Below are 26,772 nucleotides of genomic sequence, written 5' to 3'. Positions count from 1 at the left end.
AAGTCGCACATTTGGTGGCTCCCGCTCGGGCTGGACTTTTGGACCTTTCCCCCGATTTTTTACCGGTCTTGATTTGAAAAATTGATGACAGAGGCAATTGTGAACTGAATTCCCACATCGGTGCATGGAGAGGACTAGAAGTGCTCGCAAAGGCAGAAACAGAAGGATAGAGAAGGCTTGGGCTGAAGCTGCAGCGGGAGACAGCATGGCGGAGGACAGGACCTCTGGCTCAGCGACCCAGCGGTCAACGGAGCAGCTGATGCAAGTTATCGAGGAGGGCTTCTTGGAAGCGGGACTGCTTGGACCCGATTAAAGAGGCACTTTCGCGGCTGGAGCTTAGATTGGATGCCGAAGATCGGGCGATCCAGGAAGTAGAGAAGGCGCTGGCTGACCAGGAGGAACATCAAACTGCGGTGAAGTTGGAGATGGGGATGCTGAGTGACCAGCAGAAAACGCTCCTGGAGAAGGTGGAGGTGCTAGAGAATAGGTCCCGCCCGGCAGAGCTTGAGGATATTTGGGCTCCCAGAGGGATAGAACACTACAGCGCAGTACGGGCCCTTCGGCCCTCGATGTTGCGCCGACCTGTGAAACCATCTGAAGCCTATCTGACCTACACTATTCCATTTTCATCCATATGTCTATCCAGTGACCACTTAAATGCCCTTAAAGTTGGCGAGTCTACTACTGTTGCAGGCAGGGCGTTCCATACCCCTACTACTCTCTGAGTAAAGAAACTGCCTCTGACATCTGTCCTATATCTATCACCCCTCAATTTAAAGCTATGTCCCCTCGTGTTGATCATCACCATCCGAGGAAAGAGACTCTCACTGTCCACCCTATCTAACCCTCTGACTATCTTATATGTCTCTATTAAGTCACCTCTCAGCCTTCTCCTCTCTAACGAAAACAACCTCAATTCCCTGAGCCTTTCCTCGTAAGACCTTCCCTCCATACCAGGCAACATCCTAGTAAATCTCCTCTGAACCCTTTCCAAAGCTTCCACATCCTTCCTATAATGTGGTGACCAGAATTGCACGCAGTACTCCAGGTGCGGCCGCACCAGAGTTATGTACAGCTGCAGCATGACCTCGTGGCTCCGAAACTCAATCCCCCTACTGATAAAGGCTAGCACACCATATGTCTTCTTAACAGCCCTATTAACCTGGGTGGCAACTTTCAGGGATTTATGTACCTGGATGCCGAGATCTCTCTGTTCATCTACACTACCAAGAATCTTGCCATTAGCCCAGTACTCTGCATTCCTGTTACTCCTTCCAAAGTGAACCACCTCACACTTTTCCGCATTAAACTCCATCTGCCACCTCTCAGCCCAGCTCTGCAGCTTATCTATGTCCCTCTGTATCCTATAACATCCTTCAGCACTATCCACAACTCCACCGACCTTCGTGTCATCTGCAAATTTACTAACCCATCCTGCTACACCCTCTTCCAGGTCATTTATAAAAATGACAAACAGCAGTGGCCCCAAAACAGATCCTTGAGGTACACCACTAGTAACTGAACTCCAGGATGAACATTTGCCATCAACCACCACCCTCTGTCTTCTTTCAGCTAGCCAATTACTGATCCAAACCGCTAAATCACCTTCAATTCCATACTTCCTTATTTTCTGCAATAGCCTACTGTGGGGAACCTTATCAAACGCCTTACTGAAATCCATATACACCACATCAACAGCTTTACCCTGATCCACCTGATTAGGGGCCTCACGGTAGCATGGTGGTTAGCATCAATGCTTCACAGCTCCAGGGTCCCAGGTTCGATTCCCGGCTGGGTCACTGTCTGTGTGGCGTCTGCACGTCCTCCCTGTGTGTGCGTGGGTTTCCTCCGGGTGCTCCGGTTTCCTCCCACAGTCCAAAGCTGTGCGGGTTAGGTGGATTGGCCATGCTAAATTGCCCGTAGTGTAAGGTTAATGGGGGGGATTGTTGGGTTACGGGTATACGGGTTACGTGGGTTTAAGTAGGGTGATCATTGCTCGGCACAACATCGAGGGCCGAAGGGCCTGTTCTGTGCTGTACTGTTCTATGTTCTATCTACCTGTTTGGTCACCTTCTCAAAAAACTCAATGAGGTTTGTGAGACATGACCTACCCTTCACAAAACCGTGTCGACTATCGCTAATCAACTTGTTCTTTTCAAGATGATTATAAACCCTATCTCTTATAACCTTTTCCAACATTTTACCCACAACCGAAGTAAGGCTCACAGGTCTATAATTACCAGGGTTGTCTCTACTCCCCTTCTTGAACAAGGGGACAACATTTGCTATCCTCCAGTCTTCCGGCACTATTCCTGTCGACAAAGACGACATAAAGATCAAGGACAAAGGCTCTGCAATCTCCTCCCTGGCTTCCCAGAGAATCCTAGGATAAATCCCATCTGGCCCAGGGGACTTATCTATTTTGACATTTTCTAAAATTGCTAACACCTCCTCCTTTTGAACCTCAATTCCATCTAGCCTGGTCGACTGAACCTGAGTGTTCTCCTCGACAACATTGTCTTTCTCCAGTGTAAACACTGACGAAAGATATCCATTTAATGCTTCCCCTATCTCCTCTGATTCCACACACAACTTTCCACTACTATCCTTGATTGGCCCTAATCTTACTCTAGTCATTCTTTTGTTCCTGATATACCTATAGAAAGCCTTAGGGTTTTCCTTGATCCTATCTGCCAACGACTTTTCGTGTCCTCTCCTCGCTCTTCTTAACTCTCCCTTTAGGTCCTTCCTGGCTAACTTGTAACTCTCAAGTGCCCTAACTGAGCCTTCATGTCTCATCCTAACATAAGCCTTCTTCTTTCTCTTGACAAGTGCTTCAACTTCCTTAGTAAACCACGGTTCCCTTGCTCGACAACTTCCTCCCTGCCTGACAGGTACATACTTATCAAGGACACGCAGTAGCTGTTCCTTGAAAAAGCTCCACATTTCGATTGTACCCAACCCCTGCAGTTTCCTTCCCCATCCTATACATCCTAAATCTTGCCGAATAGCATCATAATTGCCTTTCCCCCAGATATAATTCTTGCCTTGCGGTATATACCTATCCCTGCCCATTGCTAAAGTTAACATAACCGAGTTGTGATTACTATCACCAAAGTGCTCACCTACATCTAAATCTAACACCTGGCCGGGTTCATTACCCAGTACCAAATCCAATGTGGCCTCGCCCCTTGTTGGCCTGTCTACATACTGTGTCAGAAAACCCTCCTGCACACACTGCACAAAAACTGACCCATCTATAGTACTCGAACTATAGTATTTCCAGTCAATATTTGGAAAGTTAAAGTCCCCCATAACAACTACCCTGTTACTCTCGCTCCTGTCAAGAATCATCTTTGCAATCCTTTCCTCTACATCTCTGGAACTATTCGGAGGTCTATAGACAACTCCCAACAGGGTGACCTCTCCTCTACTGTTCCTAACCTCGGCCCATACTGCCTCAGTAGACGAGTCCTCAAGTGTCCTTTCTACCGCCGTAATACTTTCCATGATTAACAATGCCACACCCCCCCCCTCTTTTACCATCTTCTCTGTTCTTACAGAAACATCTAAATCCTGGAACCTGCAACAACCATTCCTGTCCCTGCTCTACCCATGTCTCTACCCAGCGGACGCTGGGGCATACATCGCAGATATGTTCGAGAAGCTGCTGGGGGGTGGGGCATTCCCCCGACCCTGGAGGTGGACAGGGCTCACAGAGCACTTGCGAGGAAGCCATGAATGAGACCCCCCCCCCCTCCCCCGAGGGCAATGGTGGTGAGATTCCACAGGTATCTGGATAAGGAGCGCGTTTTACAGTGGGCCAAGCAGACAGGGAGCTGCAAATGGGACAACAGTATCCTGCGGATCAATCGGGACCTGAGTGTGGAGGTGGACAGGAGAAGAGCGGGGTTTAACCAGATCAGGTCGATCCTTTTCAAGAAAAAGGTGAAGTTCGGGCTATTGTATCCGGCCCGTCTCTGGGTCACATACGAGGAGCAACATTTCTATTTTGAGTCGCCCGAGGAAGCGCTGGACTTCGCGCAAAGGAACGGACTGGTGTCGGACTGAGAACTTTGTTGCAACGTTTATGTTTAAAAAAAGTTTCTTGTTTTTCATTGTGCGAACGTTATTTGTAATGCCTGCTGTATGGATCCGGGACCAGCTGCAGAGCTGACTGAGGTAAAGTTTGCATTTGCACTGTTGGGGGATAGAGGTGCGTTTGCTCCGATGCTGGATATTTCGCTTGATCTTTTTTTTGTTCAACTTGGGTTTTTTTTTCTCAGTCGGGCAATTATGTTGGGATTGTTTTTCATTTGAATATATATATATATGAGCGGGAGGGGGAGGGTAGAGAGGGAACAATGGGTGGGAGAATGTCTGGCGCCAGGGGCGAGGGCCACCAAGCTGGCTGGGCGGGCTAGCTGGGCGGGCTAGTGGGGGGAGAACAGCTGTTAGGCTTATCAAAGGGGTTGATTTACATTGTGCTGTTACTCGGGGGGGAGGGGGGGGGGGAATGTTCTGCTGACGAGGGAGGGACTTTTGCTGAGGGACAGTGAGGAGGTCGGGAGCGGAGGCTGCCTGGGGACGGGCCGGTGGAGGCGTGGGGTGCAGGACGGTGACTGGCCCAAGAGAGGGGATGGCTGATCGGCGAAGGGGGAGGGGCGATGAGCCCCCCAACTAGACTGATTACCTGGAATGTAAGAGGGCTCAATGGGCCGGTCAAGACGACACACGTGTTTGTGCATTTAGAGGACTGAAGGAGGACGTGGTAACGCTGCAGGAGGCACACCTTAGAGTAACTGACCAGATTAGGTGACGGAAAGGTTTTCGGTCTTTACTAAGGACAGGTTTTCCACTCGGGACTGGACTCGAAGACCAGATCCTGATCAACAAATGACTGGTGTTTGAGGCGGGAAGAATTTGTTTTGGATGTGGGAGGCTGGTACATTATGGTCAGTGGGAAATTGAAGGGGGTGCAGTGGTATTAGTAAATGTATACGTGCCAAACTGGGATGCTGTGGAGTTTATAAAGAGGATACTGGGGAAGATACCGGACCTGGATTCACGTAAGTTGGTCATGGGAGGGAACTTCAATAGTTATTGATCCTGGCTTAGACCAGTCAAGCTCAAAAACGGGCAGGGTGCCAGCAATGGCTAAGGAGCTAAAAGGGTTCATGGGGCAGATGGGGGGGGGGGGGGCTAAAAGGGTTCATGGGGCAGACGGGGTGAGGGGTGGGGTGGACCCATGGAGATTTGGGCAGCCAAGAGTGAAGGAATTCTCCTTCTAGTCACACGTGCACAAAGTGTCCTCCCGGGTTGATTTCTTAATGTTGAGCAGGGCCTTGCTGGCTGGGGTGGTGGACACGGGGTACTGGGTGATCACAATCTCAGACCATGCCCCGCACTGGGTTGACCTGCAGGTTAGTAAAGACAGTAACCACCGCCCACACTGGAGGTTAGACGTGGGACTTTTACCGGACGAAGAGGTGTGCGGGCGGTTGAGGAAATGTATTCAGAATTACCCAGAGGTCAACGACACGGGGGAAATTTCAGCAGCGGTGGTCTGGGAGGCATTGAAGGCGGTGGTTAGAGGGGAGCTGATCTCGATACGGGCCCACAGGGAGAAGGTGGACAGGGCAGAGACGGACCGAATGGTAAAGGAAATACTGCAGGTCGACAGGAGGTATGCGGAGACCCCAGAGGCAGGGCTTTTAAGGGAATGGTGGAGGCTACAGGCGGAGTTCGGCTTGTTAACCACAGGGAGGGCAGTGCAGCAGCTGAGAAAGGCGAGGGGGGCGATTTGAGCATGGAGAGAAGGCCAGCAGAATGCTTGCACAGCAGCTTAGAAAGAGGGAGGCAGCCAGGGAGAAGGGAACCTGGTCGGAGACTCAGCAGGGGGCGAATAAGGCGTTTAAGGAGATTTATAGTCGGCTGTACGGTCGGAACCCCCACCTGGGCCGGAGGGGATGAGACACTTCCTAGGGGGGCTGAATTTCCCGAACGTGGACGGAGAGCTGGAGGCCCCGATCGGGATCGAAGAGATAGCGGAGGGGCTGAAGACCAGGCAGATGGGTACCCAGCGGAGTTCTATAAAAATTTTGCTGGGATATTGGGGCCGCTGTTGATGAGGACGTTCAATGAGGCAAGGGAGAGAGGGGTGCTCCCCCCCGATGATTTCACAGGCCACGGTCTCGCTGATCCTGAAGCGGGATAAGGACCCGGAGCTGTGTGGGTCTTACAGGCCAACATCCCTATTGAATGTGGGCGCCAAACTGCTGGCTAAAATTTTGTCCTCTCGGATTGAAGACTGTGTTCCGGATGTGATTGGGGAGGACCAGACGGGTTGGTTAAGGGAAGGCAGTTGGTCGCCAATGTAAGAAGGTTGTTAAATGCGATCATGATGCCCCCAGAAGGTAGGGAGGTGGACGTAGTGATCGCAATGGGCGCAGAGAAAGCTTTTGATCGAGTAGAATGGGAATATCTGTGGGAGGTACTGGGACTGTCTGGATTTGGGTGGGGCTTTATTGACTGTGTCAGGTTGCTGTATCAGGCTCCTGTGGTGAGCGTACGGACGAATAGGACGACATCGGACTATTTTAGGCTACATTGGGGGACAAGACAGGGATGCCCCCTCTCCCCACTGTTGTTCGCATTAGCTATAGAGCCATTGTAATTGCACGAAGAGCCTCAAGGGGCTGGAAGGGGCTGGTCCGGAGGGGAGTGGAACACAGAGTCTCACTTTACGCAGACGACCTGCTTCTGTATCGGACCCAGTGGAGGGGATGGAAGAAATCATGAGGATTCTGGGGGAATTTGGCCGGTTTTCGGGGCACAAACTAAACATGGGGAAAAGCGAGAGGTTTGCGATCCAGGCGAGGGGACAGGAGAGGTGACTGGGGGAACTGCCGTTTGGAGTGGTAGGGGGAAGTTTTCGGTATCTAGGCATCCAAGTGGCGCGGGAATGGGAACGGTTACACAAACTTAATCTGGCCCATCTGGTTATCCAAATGAAGGACGATTTTCGGAGGTGGGACACACTCCCGTTGTCACTGGCTGGGAGGGTCCAGATGGTGAAGATGACGGTCCTTCCGAGATTCCTGTTTGTGTTCCAGTGTCTCCCCATCTTTATTCCGTGGACCTTTTTTAAACAGGTTAACAAAGTTATCACTGGCTTTGTACGGGCGGGCAAGACCCCGCGAGTAAAAGGGGGATGATTGAGCGGAGCCAGGGAGAGGGTGGGCTGGCGCTGCCAAACTTCAGTAACTATTATTGGACCGTGAATATAGCCATGATCAGGAAGTGAGTGGTGGGGGGAGGGTCGGTATGGAGGCAACTTCATTCAAGGGCTTGGGGGCGTTGATAACGGCGCCTCTGCCGTTCCCGCCGGCGCGGTACCCCACCAGCCCCGTGATGGTGGCGGCCCTGAGAGTCTGGGGGCAATGGAGGAAACATGTGGGAGCAGAGGGAGCATCGGTCTGATCTCCAATCTGTAATAATCACCGGTTAGCCCAGGGGAGGATGGACGGAGGGTTTCGGAGATGGCAGAAGGCAGGAATTGAGACGATGGGGGATATGTTTATGGAAGGGAGCTTTCCTAGCTTGAGGGAGCTGGAGGAGAAATTTGGATTGGCGAGGGGAAACAAATTTAGGTACCGGCAGGTGCGGGACTTCCTACGTAGGCAGGTCTCAACCTTCCCGTTCCTACCACCAAGGGGGATTCAGGATAGGGTAGTTTCCAGAGTGTGGGTGGGAGAAGGGAAGGTCTCTGACATCTACAAGGAGCCCATGGGGTCAGAGGACACGCAGACTGAGGAGCTGAAGTGCAAGTGTGAAGAGGAGTTGGGAGGAGAGATAGAGGATGGTCTCTGGGCGGGTGCGTTGAGTAGAGTCAACGCGTCCACAATATGCGCCAGGCTCAGCCTTGTACAGTTTAAGATCGTTCACCGGGCTCACATGACAGTGACCCGGAGGAGCAGATTCTTTGGGGTAGAAGATAGATGTGTAAGCTGTGCGGGGGGCCAGCGAACCATGTCCACATGTTCTGGGCATGCCCGAAGCTTTGGGGATTTTGGCAGGGGTTTGCAGATGTCATATCCACGGTGTTAAAAACAAGGATGGCACCGAGTCCGGAGTTGGCGATTTTCGGGGTGTCGGAAGGCCCGGGAATCCAGGAGGAGAAAGAGGCAGACATTCTGGCCTTTGCTTCCCTGGTAGCTCAGAGACAGATACTATCAGCTTGGAGGGACTCAAAGCCCCCGAAGTCTGAGACCTGGCTATCGGACATGGCTAGCTTTCTCTGTTTGGAGAAAATCAAGTTCGCCCTGAGAGGGTCAATGTAGGGTTCACCCGGAGGTGGCAACTGTTCGTCAACTTCTTCGCAGAAAATTAATCGTCAGCAGAAGGGTGAGGGGGGGGGGGAGGTTAGCTTAGTTTAGAGTAGGGGGTTAATAAAGGTGGGATCTGTAAGGGAGGAAGCAGGCTTTTTGCACTATGTTTGTAGACTTATGTATATTGTTTATTTTCTCATTGTTGTAAAATCAAAAATACCTCAATAAAATGTTTATTTAAAAAAAAAATTGTTTGAAAGAAGCGGGGGAAATTAGCTGTCTGGCCAGAGAGAGGAACAATCACAAAATGATCCTTGCTTGGACATGAAGGGAATAATGGGAGAAGGTGGATTCCTGCATTGTGTCCAGTTAGTCTCCTCGAGGAAGGTGTTGACGAGGAAGAGACGGCTTTAGGGGAGAAATTGGCATCAAAGCAGCAAATGGCAGAGCCACCAATGGCGAAATGGTCATTAAAATCAGGGCATTAGACTAGAACCAGAGAAGCAAAAAGATCTCAGTGTTTAGTGTAGCTGGAGTAGATTCCAGAGATCGGGTGGGGCGAGATCAAGGAGTTTGAGAAGAAGGAATTGTGAAACATCTTGGGACATGTTGATGTGACCATCAATTCACTCGGAACACGATTGGAAGTAAACTGTGGTTTTAATAGTCTTACAACTGAGCCTGCCTGCGACCAGAAGAACTGAGGGCAGGTTCACACGGCTGCAGCACTTTATACTTCCGGTAGTGGGAGGGGCCATGGGTGGAGCCAAGGGTGGAGCCCTGTACAAGCTCCTCATCTCCCCCTATGGGCAGAGCCGCGCAACGGCTCACAGACAGAGCCCACAAGGACACAGTACCATACAATACAATACAGTGTGAATTACATTCACCACATTCACCCCCTGTAAAAAATAAAGTCCGGCGAGGGTGACGGGTCTACAGGTTAAGCCGGTCCAGTGGCCGAGTCGTCTTTTGGGATCGGCGGAGCACCGGGGTTGCAGCCGCTTCGGGTGGCTGGGTGGTGACAGTCGGTGTGGGTATGAGGGTGGACTCCGGGGGTGCTTCGGTCCGAGCTCCGTTCCTGACCGGTGTGACGGGCGACGCAGGAAACCTATAGGCGCGGGGGTGCCGAGCGTGGGCAGGTAACCTATAGGCGCGGGGGCGCAGGGTGTGGGGGGTTGGGTGGGGTGTAGTGTGAGGGGTACCTCGGCGGCGGTGGTGGTGGATCCTGCAGGCGGCAGGTCCCGGAGGGAAACGGTGTCCTGACGGCCGTCAGGGTATTCAATAAAGGTGTAGTGTGGGTTTGAATGAAGCAGTAGTACCCTCTCTACTACTGTGTCCGTTTTGTGTGCCCGGACGTGCTTCCGGAGGAGAACCGGGCCCGGTGTCCTCAACCATGATGGGAGCGAAGCCCCCGTGGTATTGCCCCTAGAGAAAACAAATAGCCGTTCGTGAGGAGTCTGGTTGGTGGCAGTGCATAGGAGGGACCTAATAGCATGGAGCGCGTCGGGGAAGACTTCCTGCCAATGGGAGGTCGGGAGATTCCTGGACCGTAGGGTCAGTAGGACGGTCTTCCAGACCGTCGCGTTCTCCCTCTCCACCTGCCCGTTCCCCCTGGGGTTGTAGCTGGTAGTCCTGCTCGAGGCGATGCCCTTGTAGAGCAGATACTGACGCGGCTCGTCGCTCATGAAGGACGAACCCCGGTCGCTGTGCACGTAGCTGGGGAAACCGAACAGGGTGAAGACACTGTGCAGAGCTCTGATGACTGTGGGAGGTCATATCGGGGCACGGGATAGCAAAGGGGAAGCGGGAGAATTCGTCTATGACGTTGAGGAAGTACACATTTCGATTGGTCGAGGGGAGTGGCCCTTTGAAATCGATGCTCAGGCGTTCAAAGGGCCGGGATGCCTTTACCAGGTGGGCCTTGTCTGGTCTATAGAAGTTTGCACTCCGCGCAGATCGGGCAATCCCTGGTGATGGCTTTTACCTCCGCGGTGGAGAAAGGCAGATTTCGGGCTTTGACGTAGTTTCCCGTAACAGCCTCCCCGGACAGGCGCCGGAATGTGGCGACTAGGGGCTTTTCACAGTAACTTCGTTGAAGCCTACTCGTGACAATAAGCGATTTTCATTTCATTTTTCATTTTCATTTTCATAGTGGGCGAGCCGGGTGACCCCCGGGTGGCAGAGGTCGTTGTGGATAGCCTTCAGGCGGTCGTCTTGCGCGCTCTGCGCATGTGCCGCGGGACAGGGCATCTGGGGGCTCGTTGAGCTTCCCCGGTCGATATTTGATGTCATAATTATAGGTGGAGAGTTCGATCCTCCACTGCAAGATTTTATCGTTTCTTATTTTGCCCCTTTGCGAGTTGCCAAACATGAATGCAACCGATCTTTGGTCGGTGATGAGAGTGAACCTCCTACCTGCGAGGTAGTGCCTCCAGTGCCGTACGGCTTCCACAATGGCTTGAGCTTCTTTTTCGACTGAGGAGTGTCGAAGTTCCGAAGCGGAGAGGGTTCGGGAGAAGAAGGCGACTGGTCTCCCTGCCTGGATCAGAGTGGCGGCGAGAGTGACCTCTGAGGCGTCGCTCTCCACCTGGAAGGGGACGGGTTCATCCACCGCCCGCATGGCAGCTTTGGCGATGTCCTTCTTCATGCAGTTGAAGGCCTGGCGGGCCTCAGCTGACAGTGGGAAGAGTGTGGTCTTAAATAGTGGGCGGGCTTTGTCCGCATACTGGGGGACCCACTGGGCGTAATAAGAGAAGAATCCCAGGCACCCCTTGAGGGCCCTGGGACAATGAGGGAGAGGTAGTTGTAAGAGGGGGTGCATACGGTTCGGGTCGGGGCCCAGGACTCCGTTTTCCACGACATAGCCGAGGATGGCTAGCCTGGTAGTGCGGAAAACGCATTTCTCCTTATTGTAGGTGAGATTGAGTTTCTGGGCGGTTTGGAGAAATCGGTGGAGGTGGCGTTGTGGTCCTGCTGGTCATAGCCGCAGATGGTGACGTTATCCAAGTACGGAAACGTGGCCCGCAGCCCGTACTGGTCCACCATTCGGTCCATTGCTCATTGGAACACCGAGACCCCATTCGTGACGCCAAAGGGAACCCGGAGGAAATGGAAGAGGCGGCTAGCGGCCTCGAATGCCGTGTAGTGGCGGTCCTCCGGGCGGATTGGTGGCTGGTGGTATGCAGAATTCAGATCCACCGTGGAGAATATGCGGTACTAGGCAATCTGATTGACCATGTCTGCAATTCTGGGGAGGGGGTACGCATCGAGGTGCGTGAACCGGTTAATGGTTCGGCTATAATCAACCACCATCCGGAACTTTTCCCCGGTCTTGACGACCACCACCTAAGCTCTCCAGGGGCTGTTACTGGCCTCTATGACTCCCTCACGTAGGAGCCGCTGGACTTCGGCTCCGATGAATATTCTATCCTGCAGGCTGTACCGCCTGCTGCGAGTGGCTACTGGTTTACAGTTAGCCGTTAGGTTAGCGAAGAGTGGAGGGGGGGTCGATTTTTAGAGTCGCTAAGCTGCATATAGTGAGTGGAGGTAGGGGTCCGCCGAAGCTGAGCGTGAGGCTCTTGAGGTTGCATTGGAAATCGAGCCCGAGTAAGACTGGGGCGCAGAGGTCGGGGAGTACGTACAGCTGGAAATTAGAGTAGCTGGCGCCCTGAATCGTTAGGGTCGTGACGGTGCGCCCTTGTATTTCGACCGAGTTCGAGCCAAAGGCGAGGGAGATATTTGCCGTGCAGGGAAGATAGGGAGCGAACAGCGTCTTACCAGGTCAGGATGTACGAAGCTCTCGGTGCTCCTGGAATCGAAGAGGCACGGTGTCCTGTACCCGTTGATTTTAACGGACATCATCGAGCTCTGGAGGTGCTTCGGACGCGACTGGTCCAACGTGACTGCGTTGAGTTGCGGGTAGTCGGCGGCTCGATCAGCTGTGCTGGAGTGGCCCCGTGATGACTGTCTGCGGAGGTCGTAGTCGTCGAGGTGAACATCGGGTGATGGCCAAGGTGGCGGCCCCGGTTGATCGCACTTGGTGGGTGGCGAGGAAGATGGTGTCTAAGATGGCGGCCCCTATGACTCGCACATGGCCGGCCGCGTGGGGAGGATTGCCAAGATGGCGGCCCCCATGAGTTGCACATGTCGGGCGGAGGCGGAGTCGGCAGACACGCTGCAACATTGTGGGGCCTGCGGGCCTGTGAATTGGGGGAGCGATTGTTCTGGACTGCGGGGGAGTTAGAGGGTTTCGATTTCACCAGGCATACTCTGGCATAATGTCCTTTTCGACCGCAGCTGTTGCAGGTCGCGTTGCGGGCCGGGCAGTGCTGCCGTGGCTGGCCACAAAAATGGCACGCTGGCGCTCCATAGTGGGTGGGCGGCCGCGCGGCGCAGGTCGCTGGTCGGGGGTCCACAATGGGGTCGCTTGGTCCGCGGGGAATGGGTTTAGACGTCAGAACACAACCTCCATAGTAGTTGCTAGGTCTAGTGTCCTCCAAATTCTGGGCCCCTTTCTCGAGTAGTCCCTGGCGCACATAGTTAGACCGGAGCCCCGCAACGTACACATCACGGACAGCGAGTTCCATATGCTGGGAAGCCGTTACAGCCTGAAAGTTGCAGTCCCGAGCAAGGGCTTTTAAATCACTCAGGAAGTCCTCTAGCGACTCTGCGGGGCGCTGGCGGCGGGTAGTGAAAATGTGCCGCGCGTAGACCTCATTTATCGGCCGCACGTACAATTGGTCGAGCATAGCCAGGGCCTCAGTATAGGAGTCGGTACAATTGAGTTGCGTAGAGATGCGATGGCTCACAGACAGAGCCCACAAGGACACAATACAATACAATACAGTGTGAATTACATTCACCACACATGTTGCTGTTTTAAAAAAAATTTAAAGTACCCAATTTTTTTTTTCCAATTAAGGGGCAATTTAGCATGGCCAACCCACCTACCCTGCACATCTTTGGGTTGTGGGGGCGAAACCCACGCAGACAAGGGGAGAATGTGCAAACTCCGCACGGACAGTGACCCAGGCCCGGGATTCGAACCCAGGTGCTCAGCGCCACAGTCCCAGTGCTAACCACTGTGCCACATGCCGCCCATAGGACACATTACGGTGTTAAAGCAACTTCTTTAAAATGTTTTCATGTGATGTGGGGGTTGCTGGCTGGGCCAGCATTTGTTGCCCATCCCTAATTGCCCTTGGGTTGCGTGACTTGCTGGACCATTGAAGTCATCACATCCCCGTGGGTCTGGAGTCACGTGTGAGCCAGACTGGGTAAGGACGGCAGATTTCCTTCCCTAAAGGACATTACTGAACCAGATGGGTTTTACAACAACTGATGGTCACTATTACTGACCGTGACTAAGTTTAAATTCCAGATTTAATTTAAATTCCATCAGATGTGGTGGGATTTGAACCCCAAGCCCAACATTAATCTGGGCCTCTCGGTTATTAGCCTGTGTAGTCTAACCCTATATAAATACAAGGAGATGCTGCAATTGGCTGTCTATTTTTGAGAGTGGTAGTTACACCAGTTACTCTGCAGCCTTTCAGGAAATTCACAGCCCTGAAATATCAATCACCAGCCTGACCAATCACTGCCCTGATCTCGCTCAGGCTCTGATAGTGCATCCTGTGGCTCTGGAGTTGACCATCCTGTGAACCGATCGAATGTTTTCCTTATATCCATCAGAAGATGGCTTATTCTGTGATCGACTGTGAGCTGGGTGAAAAGGGAGCGTGCAGCAGCTGTACTGCTGCGATAACCCAGTCACGGGTGACCCACTAATAGACACTCTCAGTTCCGATCCTGCTTGACTGAAAACCCCCATCAGTGATTCTGACCTGCCACCATGAAGAATCGGGGTCTCCCTTGAGCAACTCAATCACTTCTCCACTCTGGAAACTGAGGACTGCCTTTCCCACGGGCGGAGGGGGGCTTCCCTGGTAGGTACGAACTGCTAACATTCTGGGCCCTAGAAAACATGACAAAAGACGCATTTCCATCGTATTCCTCAATCAGTGCAGAAAAGAGGTCAGGAGCAAATAGCAACCTCAATCCATCCTCCACACTAACAACATACAGCAACAACTTCAAACATAGCACAAACATATCCTGTAGCGACAACATGTGGTAGTGTTGGGGGGGGGGGGGGGGGGGGGGCAGTGAGGGGGGCTATTAACGTCATCTTCAGAAATCCAGTTTGATGTCATTCAAGGTGTCAGTGATTCATCAGTGACACTATTCCCATCTCCAGAAGTAAAGGTTGTAGGTTCAAACCAAACTTCACAACCTTCAACCCATAATCCAGGCCAAGTCAGTACCTTGAGGCAGTGCCGCACTGTCGAGTGTCAGTACTGAGGGAGTGCTGCACTGTCAGAGGGTCAGTACTGAGGGAGTGCCGCACTGTCGAGTGTCAGTACTGAGGGAGTGCTGCACTGTCAGAGGGTCAGTACTGAGGGAGTGCTGCACTGTCAGAGGGTCAGTACTGAGGGAGTGCTGCACTGTCAGAGGGTCAGTACTGAGGGAGTGCTGCACTGTCAGAGGGTCGGTACTGAGGGAGTGCCGCACTGTCAGAGGGTCAGTACTGAGGGAGTGCTGCACTGTCAGAGGGTCAGTACTGAGGGAGTGCTGCACTGTCAGGGGGTCAGTACTGAGGGAGTGCTGCACTGTCAGAGGGTCAGTACTGAGGGAGTGCTGCACTGTCGGAGGGCAGGAGTGAGGGAGTATTGTACTGTCGGAGGGCAGTAGTGAGGGAGTGCTGTACTGTCGGAGGGCAGTAGTGAGGGAGTGTTGTACTGTCGGAGGGCAGTAGTGAGGGAGTGTTGTACTGTCGGAGGGCAGTAGTGAGGGAGTGCTGCACTGTCGGAGGGTCAGTACTGAGGGAGTGCCACACTGTCAGAGGGTCAGTACTGAGGGAGTGCCGCACTGTCAGAGGGTCAGTACTGAGGGAGTGCTGCACTGTCAGAGGGTCAGTACTGAGGGAGTGCCGCACTGTCAGAGGGTCAGTACTGAGGGAGTGCCGCACTGTCAGAGGGTCAGTACTGAGGGAGTGCTGCACTGTCAGAGGGTCAGTACTGAGGGAGTGCTGCACTGTCAGGGGGTCAGTACTGAGGGTGTGCTGCACTGTCAGAGGGTCAGTACTGAGGGAGTGCTGCACTGTCGGAGGGCAGTAGTGAGGGAGTATTGTACTGTCGGAGGGCAGTAGTGAGGGAGTGCTGTACTGTCGGAGGGCAGTAGTGAGGGAGTGTTGTACTGTCGGAGGGCAGTAGTGAGGGAGTGTTGTACTGTCGGAGGGCAGTAGTGAGGGAGTGCTGCACTGTCGGAGGGTCAGTACTGAGGGAGTGCCACACTGTCAGAGGGTCAGTACTGAGGGAGTGCCGCACTGTCCGAGGGTCAGTACTGAGGGAGTGCTGCACTGTCAGAGGGTCAGTACTGAGGGAGTGCCGCACTGTCAGAGGGTCAGTACTGAGGGAGTGCCGCACTGTCAGAGGGTCAGTACTGAGGGAGTGCTGCACTGTCAGAGGGTCAGTACTGAGGGAGTGCTGCACTGTCGGAGGGCAGTAGTGAGGGAGTATTGTACTGTCGGAGGGCAGTAGTGAGGGAGTGCTGTACTGTCGGAGGGCAGTAGTGAGGGAGTGTTGTACTGTCGGAGGGCAGTAGTGAGGGAGTGTTGTACTGTCGGAGGGCAGTAGTGAGGGAGTGTTGTACTGTCGGAGGGCAGTAGTGAGGGAGTGCTGCACTGTCGGAGGGTCAGTACTGAGGGAGTGCCACACTGTCAGAGGGTCAGTACTGAGGGAGTGCCGCACTGTCAGAGGGTCAGTACTGAGGGAGTGCTGCACTGTCAGAGGTCAGTACTGAGGGAGTGCTGCACTGTCAGAGGGTCAGTACTGAGGGAGTGCCGCACTGTCAGAGGGTCAGTACTGAGGGAGTGCTGCACTGTCAGAGGGTCAGTACTGAGGGTGCTGCACTGTCAGAGGGTCAGTACTGAGGGAGTGCTGCACTATCAGAGGGTCAGTACTGAGGGAGTGCTGCACTATCAGAGCGGCAGTACTGAGGGAGTACCGCACTACCAGAGGGTCAGTACTGAGAGAGTGCCGCACTGTCAGAGGGTCAGTGCTGAGGGAGTGCTGCACTGTCAGAGGGTCAGTACTGAGGGATGCCGCACTGTCAGAGGGTCAGTACTGAGGGAGTGCCGCACTGCCAGAGGGTCAGTACTGAGGGTGCGCTGCACTGTCAGAGGGTCAGTACTGAGGGAGCCCTACACTGTCAGAGGGTCAGTACTGAGGGAGTGCTGCACTGTCAGAGGGTCAGTACTGTGGGAGTGCCGCACTGTCAGAGGGTCAGTACTGAGGGAGTGCTGCACTGTCAGAGGGTCAGTACTGAGGGAGCCCTGCACTGTCAGAGGGTCAGTAGTGAGGGAGTGCTGCACTGTCAGAGGGTCAGTACTGAGGGAGTGCTGCACTGTCAGAGAGTCAGTACTGAGGGAGTGCCGCACTGTCAGAGGGTCAGTACTGAGGGACTGCTGCACTGTCAGTACTGAGGGAGTGCTGCACTGTCAGAGGGTCAGTACTGAGGGAGTGCTGCACTGTCAGAGGGTCAGTACTGAGGGAGCCCTACACTGTCAGAGGGTCAGTACTGAGGGAGCCCTGCACTGTCAGAGGGTCAGTACTGAGGGAGTGCTGCACTGTCAGAGGGTCAGTACTGAGGGAGTGCTGCACTGTCAGAGGGTCAGTACTGTGGGAGTGCCGCACTGTCAGAGGGTCAGTACTGAGGGAGTGCTGCACTGTCAGAGGGTCAGTACTGAGGGAGTGCTGCACTGTCAGAGGGTCAGTACTGAGGGAGTGCTGCACTGTCAGAGGGCCGGTACTGAGGGAGTGCCGCACTGTCAGAGGGTCAGTACTGAGGGAGTGCTGCACTGTCAGAGGGTCAGTACTGAGGGAGTGCTGCACTGTCAGGGGGTCAGTACTGAGGGAGTGCTGCACTGTCAGAGGGTCAGTACTGAGGGAGTGCTGCACTGTCGGAGGGCAGGAGTGAGGGAGTATTGTACTGTCGGAGGGCAGTAGTGAGGGAGTGTTGTACTGTCGGAGGGCAGTAGTGAGGGAGTGCTGCACTGTCGGAGGGTCAGTACTGAGGGAGTGCCACACTGTCAGAGGGTCAGTACTGAGGGAGTGCCGCACTGTCAGAGGGTCAGTACTGAGGGAGTGCTGCACTGTCAGAGGGTCAGTACTGAGGGAGTGCCGCACTGTCAAAGGGTCAGTACTGAGGGAGTGCCGCACTGTCAGAGGGTCAGTACTGAGGGAGTGCTGCACTGTCAGAGGGTCAGTACTGAGGGAGTGCTGCACTGTCAGGGGGTCAGTACTGAGGGTGTGCTGCACTGTCAGAGGGTCAGTACTGAGGGAGTGCTGCACTGTCGGAGGGCAGTAGTGAGGGAGTATTGTACTGTCGGAGGGCAGTAGTGAGGGAGTGCTGTACTGTCGGAGGGCAGTAGTGAGGGAGTGTTGTACTGTCGGAGGGCAGTAGTGAGGGAGTGTTGTACTGTCGGAGGGCAGTAGTGAGGGAGTGCTGCACTGTCGGAGGGTCAGTACTGAGGGAGTGCCACACTGTCAGAGGGTCAGTACTGAGGGAGTGCCGCACTGTCCGAGGGTCAGTACTGAGGGAGTGCTGCACTGTCAGAGGGTCAGTACTGAGGGAGTGCCGCACTGTCAGAGGGTCAGTACTGAGGGAGTGCCGCACTGTCAGAGGGTCAGTACTGAGGGAGTGCTGCACTGTCAGAGGGTCAGTACTGAGGGAGTGCTGCACTGTCGGAGGGCAGTAGTGAGGGAGTATTGTACTGTCGGAGGGCAGTAGTGAGGGAGTGCTGTACTGTCGGAGGGCAGTAGTGAGGGAGTGTTGTACTGTCGGAGGGCAGTAGTGAGGGAGTGTTGTACTGTCGGAGGGCAGTAGTGAGGGAGTGTTGTACTGTCGGAGGGCAGTAGTGAGGGAGTGCTGCACTGTCGGAGGGTCAGTACTGAGGGAGTGCCACACTGTCAGAGGGTCAGTACTGAGGGAGTGCCGCACTGTCAGAGGGTCAGTACTGAGGGAGTGCTGCACTGTCAGAGGTCAGTACTGAGGGAGTGCTGCACTGTCACAGGGTCAGTACTGAGGGAGTGCCGCACTGTCAGAGGGTCAGTACTGAGGGAGTGCTGCACTGTCAGAGGGTCAGTACTGAGGGTGCTGCACTGTCAGAGGGTCAGTACTGAGGGAGTGCTGCACTATCAGAGGGTCAGTACTGAGGGAGTGCTGCACTATCAGAGCGGCAGTACTGAGGGAGTACCGCACTACCAGAGGGTCAGTACTGAGAGAGTGCCGCACTGTCAGAGGGTCAGTGCTGAGGGAGTGCTGCACTGTCAGAGGGTCAGTACTGAGGGATGCCGCACTGTCAGAGGGTCAGTACTGAGGGAGTGCCGCACTGCCAGAGGGTCAGTACTGAGGGTGCGCTGCACTGTCAGAGGGTCAGTACTGAGGGAGCCCTACACTGTCAGAGGGTCAGTACTGAGGGAGTGCTGCACTGTCAGAGGGTCAGTACTGTGGGAGTGCCGCACTGTCAGAGGGTCAGTACTGAGGGAGTGCTGCACTGTCAGAGGGTCAGTACTGAGGGAGCCCTGCACTGTCAGAGGGTCAGTAGTGAGGGAGTGCTGCTCTGTCAGAGGGTCAGTACTGAGGGAGTGCTGCACTGTCAGAGAGTCAGTACTGAGGGAGTGCCGCACTGTCAGAGGGTCAGTACTGAGGGACTGCTGCACTGTCAGTACTGAGGGAGTGCTGCACTGTCAGAGGGTCAGTACTGAGGGAGTGCTGCACTGTCAGAGGGTCAGTACTGAGGGAGCCCTACACTGTCAGAGGGTCAGTACTGAGGGAGCCCTGCACTGTCAGAGGGTCAGTACTGAGGGAGTGCTGCACTGTCAGAGGGTCAGTACTGAGGGAGTGCTGCACTGTCAGAGGGTCAGTACTGTGGGAGTGCCGCACTGTCAGAGGGTCAGTACTGAGGGAGTGCTGCACTGTCAGAGGGTCAGTACTGAGGGAGTGCCGCACTGTCAGAGGGTCAGTACTGAGGGAGTGCTGTACTGGTGCAGGGATGTATGAAGGGTGGGCTACAGTATTGCAGATGATGAGAGATTAAGCCAAGATCCTCTCTTCCCTCTCAGGAGCGAATCTACAACCCATGACTAATATTTGAAGAATTGTCGGGACTTCCCCTGGGGTCTTGGACAATTATCCGGCAACTATTCTGTAACATGGAGAAAACCTTAGGGAGTTATTGGCTGTGAACTGCACTGGGATGTTCTGAAGCTGATAAAATGCTGTATAGTTGGATTGTATGGAATTTCCCCTCAGGCAGGGATGTGCATGTACCTGCTGCCACTGGCTGTTCTCCATCCTGTGAAGAAAGACAGAAGTGTTATTTGTTTTATATGAAATTAGATTGACGTTTTCTTTTTCTATGTCAGCCTTTGGTTTCCAACAGGTTGTTGTACAATGTTACGAGGGTTAATCTCCAGCAGACGCAGCACAACATCAGATCACCGAGGGTGGCACACTGGGATTTGGCACAATTGGTGGTCAGAAAACATGCAGTTTGACCCCTGCCCTACAAACTGGGAAGTCCGGACTCAGCTGAGGTACATCCAGATAAACAAATTGTAAAAATGCAAAATTAATGGCTTTTCACTTAAATGCACAAAATAAATGAATTATTGGCACAAATTGAGGTTAATGGGCATGATCTCGTCACAAAAACAGAGATGTGGTTACAAGATCATCAAAACTGGGAACAGAATATTCAGGGGTTTGTGAGTTTTCGTCAGGACAGGCAGGAGGTAAAGGGTGGTGGGGTAGCTTTGTTAGTCTGAGCTGAAATAAACAGCAAGAAATGATGTTGGATCAGAAGATGTAGAATCCATCTGGGTGGGGGTGAAGGGAAAGGAGTCACTAGTGGGAGTGGTCTTCAGGCCTCCAAACAGTAGCTATACTGTAGGATTTAGAATTAATCAGGAGATAATAAAGATGTGTAAAAAAGGCAGTACTTTAATCATTGGTAACTAATCGTCATGTCGGTTGGGAAAATGAAATTGGCAGAGGTAGCCATGAGGTAGAATTCATCGAGCATATTCGCGACAGTTTCCTGAACAATGGGTTGTGGATCCAATTAGTGATCAGCTAATTTGGATCTGGTAATGTGTAATGAGGCAGGTTTAATGAACAATCTCAGAGTAAAATCTTCTGTGTGTGTATCTATGTATCCCCTGAGAAACAGCGACCACACGTGGCAGGATTGAGCATTCAGTTTGAGAGTGAGAACCTTGGGTCAGAAACAACCATATTACACTTAAATAAGAGTCATTATAAAGAAATGAGAGCAGAGTTGGCTGAAACGGACTAGGAAAGGAGTTTAGCAGAAACGACAGTTGACCAGCAATAGCAGAACAAAGATATGTCCCAGTCAGTTAAAAAGATTCTAGAAAGGGGGCAAGTCAACCATGGTTAACCAACCAAGTTAAGGATGGTATTAAACTGAAAGAAAAAACATACAATGTGGCAATTATCACTGGTAAGCCAGAGGATTGGGAAAGTTTGAAAAACCAACAAAAATTAACCAAAAAATGAGAGAAGATAAACTATGAGAGTAAACTGGCAAACAATGTAATAACGATAAATAAATAAAGAAAAAGGAAGGAGAGGCCAAAGTGAACATAGATCCTGAGAGAATTAAACTGGGGAAATAATAATGGAGACACAGGAAATGGCAGAGGAGTTCAATAAATACTTTGCATCAATTTCATGTTGGATGGCACTAATAGCATCCCAAAAATATTCAATAATCAAAGGGCTGAAGAGGGGGAAATAAATACAATAACTATCACGAGGAAACAAATACTTGGGAAACTAATGGGGCTAAAGTCCCTGGACCAGATGGATTGCATCCAGGATATTAAAGGAAGTAGTTACAGAGATAGTGGGTGCACTGGTTGTAATCTTTCAAGAACCCTTAAATTGTGGAAAAAAATGCTGTGAGCTGCTATTTTTCTGAAACTGCCAAAACCTGAATGAATCTACAGTGAAAAACCATTTTTGTTTTTTAAAATAAATTTAGAGTACCCAATTATTTTTTTCCAATTAAGGGGTGATTTAGCGTGGCCAATCCACCTACCCTGCACATCTTTGGGTTGGACAGTGACCCAGGGCCAGGATCGAATCTGGGTGCTCAGTGCTGTAGGCACAAGTGCGAACCACTGCACCACCCTGCGTCTCAGTAGTGAAAACCATTGCAGTCTAGAAACAGAAATCTTGAACTGAAAGACTGGTTTGAAGGACTGTATGGTAAGAAGAATCATGTCAAACAAAGACTTATTTTTCCTTTTACTTATTATTTGTCCCTCTCTTCCCCTCTGTGTGTGTGTGTGTCTGTGTGCGTGTGTGTCTGTCTGTGTGTGTGTGTCTGTGTGTGTGTGTCTGTCTGTGTGTGTGTGTCTGTGTGTGTGTGTGTCTGTGTGTGTGTGTCTGTCTGTGTGTGTGTGTGCGTGTGTGTCTGTCTGTGTCTGTGTGTGTCTGTTTGTGTGTGTGTGTCTGTGTGCGTGTGTGTCTGTCTGTGTCTGTGTGTGTGTGTCTGTCTGTGTGTGTGTGTCTGTCTGTGTGTGTGTGTCTGTGTGAGTGTGTCTGTGTGTGTCTGTGTGTGTCTGTCTGTCTGTGTGTGTCTGTCTGTCTGTGTGTGTCTGTCTGTCTGTGTGTGTGTGTGTGTGTCTGTGTGTGTGTGTGTGTGTGTGTGTGTGTCTGTGTGTGTGTGTGTGTGTCTGTGTCTGTGTGTGTGTGTGTGTGTGTCTGTTTATAGAGGGTAACAAGTTAAAGCGGGGGTTAGAAGGCCGGCACAGTGACGGAGTGGTTAGCTCTGCTGCCTCACGGTGCCGAGGACCCGGGTTCGATTCCGGACCCGGGTCGCTGTCTGTGTGGGTCTCACCCCTGCAACCCAAAGATGTGCAGTGCAGGTAAATTGGCCACGCTATATTGTCCTTTAATTGGAAATAAATAATTGGGTACTATAAATTTATATTAAAAAGTGGGGGGGGGGGGGGGGGGGGGGGGGGGGGGGGGGGGTTAGAAATTATATAATAGTTAACCAGTTGTATTTGCTGCTTATTCCATTACAGTTCTTGTTATAAATAAAAAGTAATTGTGTATAAATTTACAAACCTGGTGACTGTAATTATTGGGCGGTGAGGGCCAAAGACTTCAGGTATTTTTCTCAGCATTATTGGTTAATTCACTTGTGTTATGGCTCTAGGTCAAGTGGGGCTGGAATTGACCGCGCACCAGCCCCAGGATGTCATTACAATATGGATAGAGGACTGGGGTAAGAGGGCAATTTTCATGGCAACCTGTCACTAGTGGAGTGCCACAGGGATCAGTGCTGGGGCCACAAATATTCACAATATATATGAATGACTTGGACAAGGGAAGTCAATGCACTGTTGCCAAGTTCATGGATGACACAAAAATAGGTGGGAAGGCAAGTATTGAGGATGACAGAGTCTACAGAGGGATAGAGACAGGTTAGGTGAGTGGGCGAAAGTTGGCAGATAGAATATAATGTAGGAAACTGTGACATTATTCACTTTGGTAGGAAGATGAAAGGAGCTGAATATTATTTAAATGGAGAAAGACTGCAGAAAGCTGCAGCACAGAGGGATGCATAAATCACAAAAAGCTAACACACAAGTTAAGCAGGCGATTAAGAAGGCAAATGGAATGTTGCCTTTATTTCAAAGGCAATGGAGTACAAAAATAGGAAAGTTTTGTTAAATGTATACAAGGCACTAGGTAGACCAAACATGGAATAATGTGAACAGTTTTAGTCCCATTATCCAATCAAGGATAGACTGGCAATGGAGACAGTCCCGAGGAGGTTCACTCGGTTATCACGGGTATGGAGAGATGTTCTTATGAGCAGAGGTTGAGCCAGTGAGAGTCAGTGTGTGGAACCCATACCCCAGTGAGAGTCAGTGTGTGTGGGACCCTTACCCCAGTGAGAGTCAGTGTGTGTGGGACCCGTACCCCAGTGAGAGTCAGTGTGTGTGGGACCCTTACCCCAGTGAGAGTCAGTGTGTGTGGGACCCTTACCCCAGTGAGAGTCAGTGTGTGTGGAACCCATACCCCAGTGAGAGTCAGTGTGGGACCCTTACCCCAGTGAGAGTCAGTGTGTGTGGGACCCCTACCCCAGTGAGAGTCAGTGTGTGTGGGACCCTTACCCCAGTGAGAGTCAGTGTGTGGGACCCGTACCCCAGTGAGAGTCAGTGTGTGGAACCCATACCCCAGTGAGAGTCAGTGTGTGTGGGACCCGTACCCCAGTGAGAGTCAGTGTGTGTGGGACTCGTACCCCAGTGAGAGTCAGTGTGTGTGGGACCCGTACCCCAGTGAGAGTCAGTGTGTGTGGGACCCGTACCCCAGTGAGAGTCAGTGTGTGTGGGACCCGTACCCCAGTGAGAGTCAGTGTGTGTGGGACCCGTACCCCAGGGAGAGTCAGTGTGTGTGGGACCCGTACCCCAGTGAGAGTCAGTGTGTGTGGGACCCGTACCCCAGTGAGAGTCAGTGTGTGTGGGACCCGTACCCCAGTGTGAGTCAGTGTGTGTGGGACCCGTACCCCAGTGAGAGTCAGTGTGTGTGGGACCCGTACCCCAGTGAGAGTCAGTGTGTGTGGGACCCGTACCCCAGTGAGAGTCAGTGTGTGTGGGACCCGTACCCCAGTGAGAGTCAGTGTGTGTGGGACCCCAGTGAGAGTCAGTGTGTGTGGGACCCGTACCCCAGTGAGAGTCAGTGTGTGTGGAACTCGTACCCCAGTGAGAGTCAGTGTGTGTGGGACCTGTACCCCAGTGAGAGTCTGTGTGTGTGGGACCCCAGTGAGAGTCAGTGTATGTGGACCTGTACCCCAGTGAGAGTCAGTGTGTGTGAGACCCGTACCCCAGTGAGAGTCAGTGTGTGTGAGACCCGTACCCCAGTGAGAGTCAGTGTGTGTGAGACCCGTACCCCAGTGAGAGTCAGTGTGTGTGGGACCCCAGTGAGAGTCAGTGTGTGTGGGACCTGTACCCCAGTGAGAGTCAGTGTGTGTGGGACCCCAGTGAGAGTCAGTGTGTGTGGGACCTGTACCCCAGTGAGAGTCAGTGGGCGGAATTCTCCGCTCCCGGGAAAAATCGGGAAGGCCGTCGTGAACTCGGCCGAGTTTCACGATGGCCTCGGAGGTCGCTCCTCTCACCGTATTCACCGCCACCCGGGGGGCTAGGAGCGGCGCTCCGTAACTCTCGGCCGCCGGGCCTTGACGCTTGCGTCAAGGTAGCGCACCGAGAATGACGCGAAAGCGGCGCCTATGTGACGTCAGCCGCGCATGCGCAGGTTGGCCGGCTCAAACCCACGCATGCGCGGTTGCCGTCTTCCCCTCCGCTGCCCCGCAAGACGTGGCGGCTTGATCTTGCGGGGCGGCGGAGGGGAAAGAGTGCGTCGCTTTGAGACGCCGGCCCGGCGATCGGTGGGCACCGATCGCGGGCCAGTCCCCTCTCGAGCACGGCCGTGGTGCTCACTCCCCTCTCCACCCCCCACAAGCTTCAAACGGGCCTTTGGCGACCATGTTCACAACGGCAGCGACCAGGTGTGGCCCCATCCGGGCCGGAGAATCGCCGATCGCCGTGAAAAACAGGGAGCGGCGATTCTTCCGAGCGGGGGGTGGAAGAATCGCGGTGGGTGCCAGGGGGGGTGTGAAATGAGTCGCCTGGCCCTCCCGCGATTCTCCCACCCAGCGTGGGGAGCGGAGAATCGCGCCAAGTGTGTGTGGGACCCGTACCCCAGTGAGAGTCAGTGTGTGTGGGACACGTACTCCAGTGAGAGTCAGTGTGTGTGGGACACGTACCCCAGTGAGAGTCAATGTGTGTGGGACCCATACCCCAGTGAGAGTCAGTGTGTGTGGGACACGTACCCCAGTGAGAGTCAATGTGTGTGGAACCCATACCCCAGTGAGAGTCAGTGTGGGACCCTTACCCCAGTGAGAGTCAGTGTGTGTGGGACCCCTACCCCAGTGAGAGTCAGTGTGTGTGGGACCCTTACCCCAGTGAGAGTCAGTGTGTGGGACCCGTACCCCAGTGAGAGTCAGTGTGTGGAACCCATACCCCAGTGAGAGTCAGTGTGTGTGGGACCCGTACCCCAGTGAGAGTCAGTGTGTGTGGGACCCGTACCCCAGTGAGAGTCAGTGTGTGTGGGACCCGTACCCCAGTGAGAGTCAGTGTGTGTGGGACCCGTACCCCAGGGAGAGTCAGTGTGTGTGGGACCCGTACCCCAGTGAGAGTCAGTGTGTGTGGGACCCGTACCCCAGTGAGAGTCAGTGTGTGTGGGACCCGTACCCCAGTGAGAGTCAGTGTGTGTGGGACCCGTACCCCAGTGAGAGTCAGTGTGTGTGGGACCCGTACCCCAGTGAGTCAGTGTGTGTGGGACCCGTACCCCAGTGAGAGTCAGTGTGTGTGGGACCTGTACCCCAGTGAGAGTCAGTGTGTGTGGGACCCCTACCCCAGTGAGAGTCAGTGTGTGTGGGACCTGTACCCCAGTGAGAGTCAGTGTGTGTGGGGCCCATACCCCAGTGAGAGTCAGTGTGTGTGGGACCCGTACCCCAGTGAGAGTCAGTGTGTGTGGGGCCCGTACCCCAGTGAGAGTCAGTGTGTGTGGGACCCGTACCCCAGTGAGAGTCAGTGTGTGGGGGACCCGTACCCCAGTGAGAGTCAGTGTGTGTGGGACCCGTACCCCAGTGAGAGTCAGTGTGTGTGGGACCCGTACCACAGTGAGAGTCAGTGTGTGTGGGACTCGTACCCCAGTGAGAGTCAGTGTGTGTGGAACCCGTACCCCAGTGAGAGTCAGTGTGTGTGGGACCCGTACCCCAGTGAGAGTCAATGTGTGTGGGACTCGTACCCCAGTGAGAGTCAGTGTGTGTGGAACCCGTACCCCAGTGAGAGTCAGTGTGTGTGGGACCCGTACCCCAGTGAGAGTCAGTGTGTGTGGGACCCCAGTGAGAGTCAGTGTGTGTGGGACTCGTACCCCAGTGACAGTCAGTGTGTGTGGGACCTGTACCCCAGTGAGAGTCAGTGTGTGTGGGACCCCAGTGAGAGTCAGTGTGTGTGGACCTGTACCCCAGTGAGAGTCAGTGTGTGTGAGACCCGTACCCCAGTGAGAGTCAGTGTGTGTGAGACCCGTACCCCAGTGAGAGTCAGTGTGTGTGAGACCCGTACCCCAGTGAGAGTCAGTGTGTGTGGGACCCCAGTGAGAGTCAGTGTGTGTGGGACCTGTACCCCAGTGAGAGTCAGTGGGCGGAATTCTCCGCTCCCCGGGAAAAATCGGGAAGGCCGTCGTGAACTCGGCCGAGTTTCACGATGGC

At 53.2% G+C, this 26,772-nt stretch overlaps 2 protein-coding genes across 2 annotated transcripts in view; both read right to left on the bottom strand.

Annotated features, from left to right (window-relative positions):
- Positions 1-26,772, bottom strand: part of LOC119955542 (guanine nucleotide exchange factor VAV2-like) — a 250,363-nt gene that overhangs the window by 34,498 nt on the left and 189,093 nt on the right. Inside the window, 2 exon segments of the mRNA XM_038781814.1 lie at positions 14,180-14,310; positions 19,728-19,752. Coding sequence (XP_038637742.1) covers positions 14,180-14,310; positions 19,728-19,752 — 156 coding nt within the window.
- sardh (sarcosine dehydrogenase) overlaps positions 1-26,772 on the bottom strand; it is a 357,516-nt gene that overhangs the window by 216,693 nt on the left and 114,051 nt on the right. The window lies entirely within an intron of this gene.

Source organism: Scyliorhinus canicula, chromosome 21 (genome assembly GCF_902713615.1).
Source record: "Scyliorhinus canicula chromosome 21, sScyCan1.1, whole genome shotgun sequence".
NCBI lineage: Eukaryota > Metazoa > Chordata > Chondrichthyes > Carcharhiniformes > Scyliorhinidae > Scyliorhinus > Scyliorhinus canicula.
Note: the sequence above shows the minus strand (reverse complement) of the source record. Positions and strands in the feature narration are given on the sequence as shown.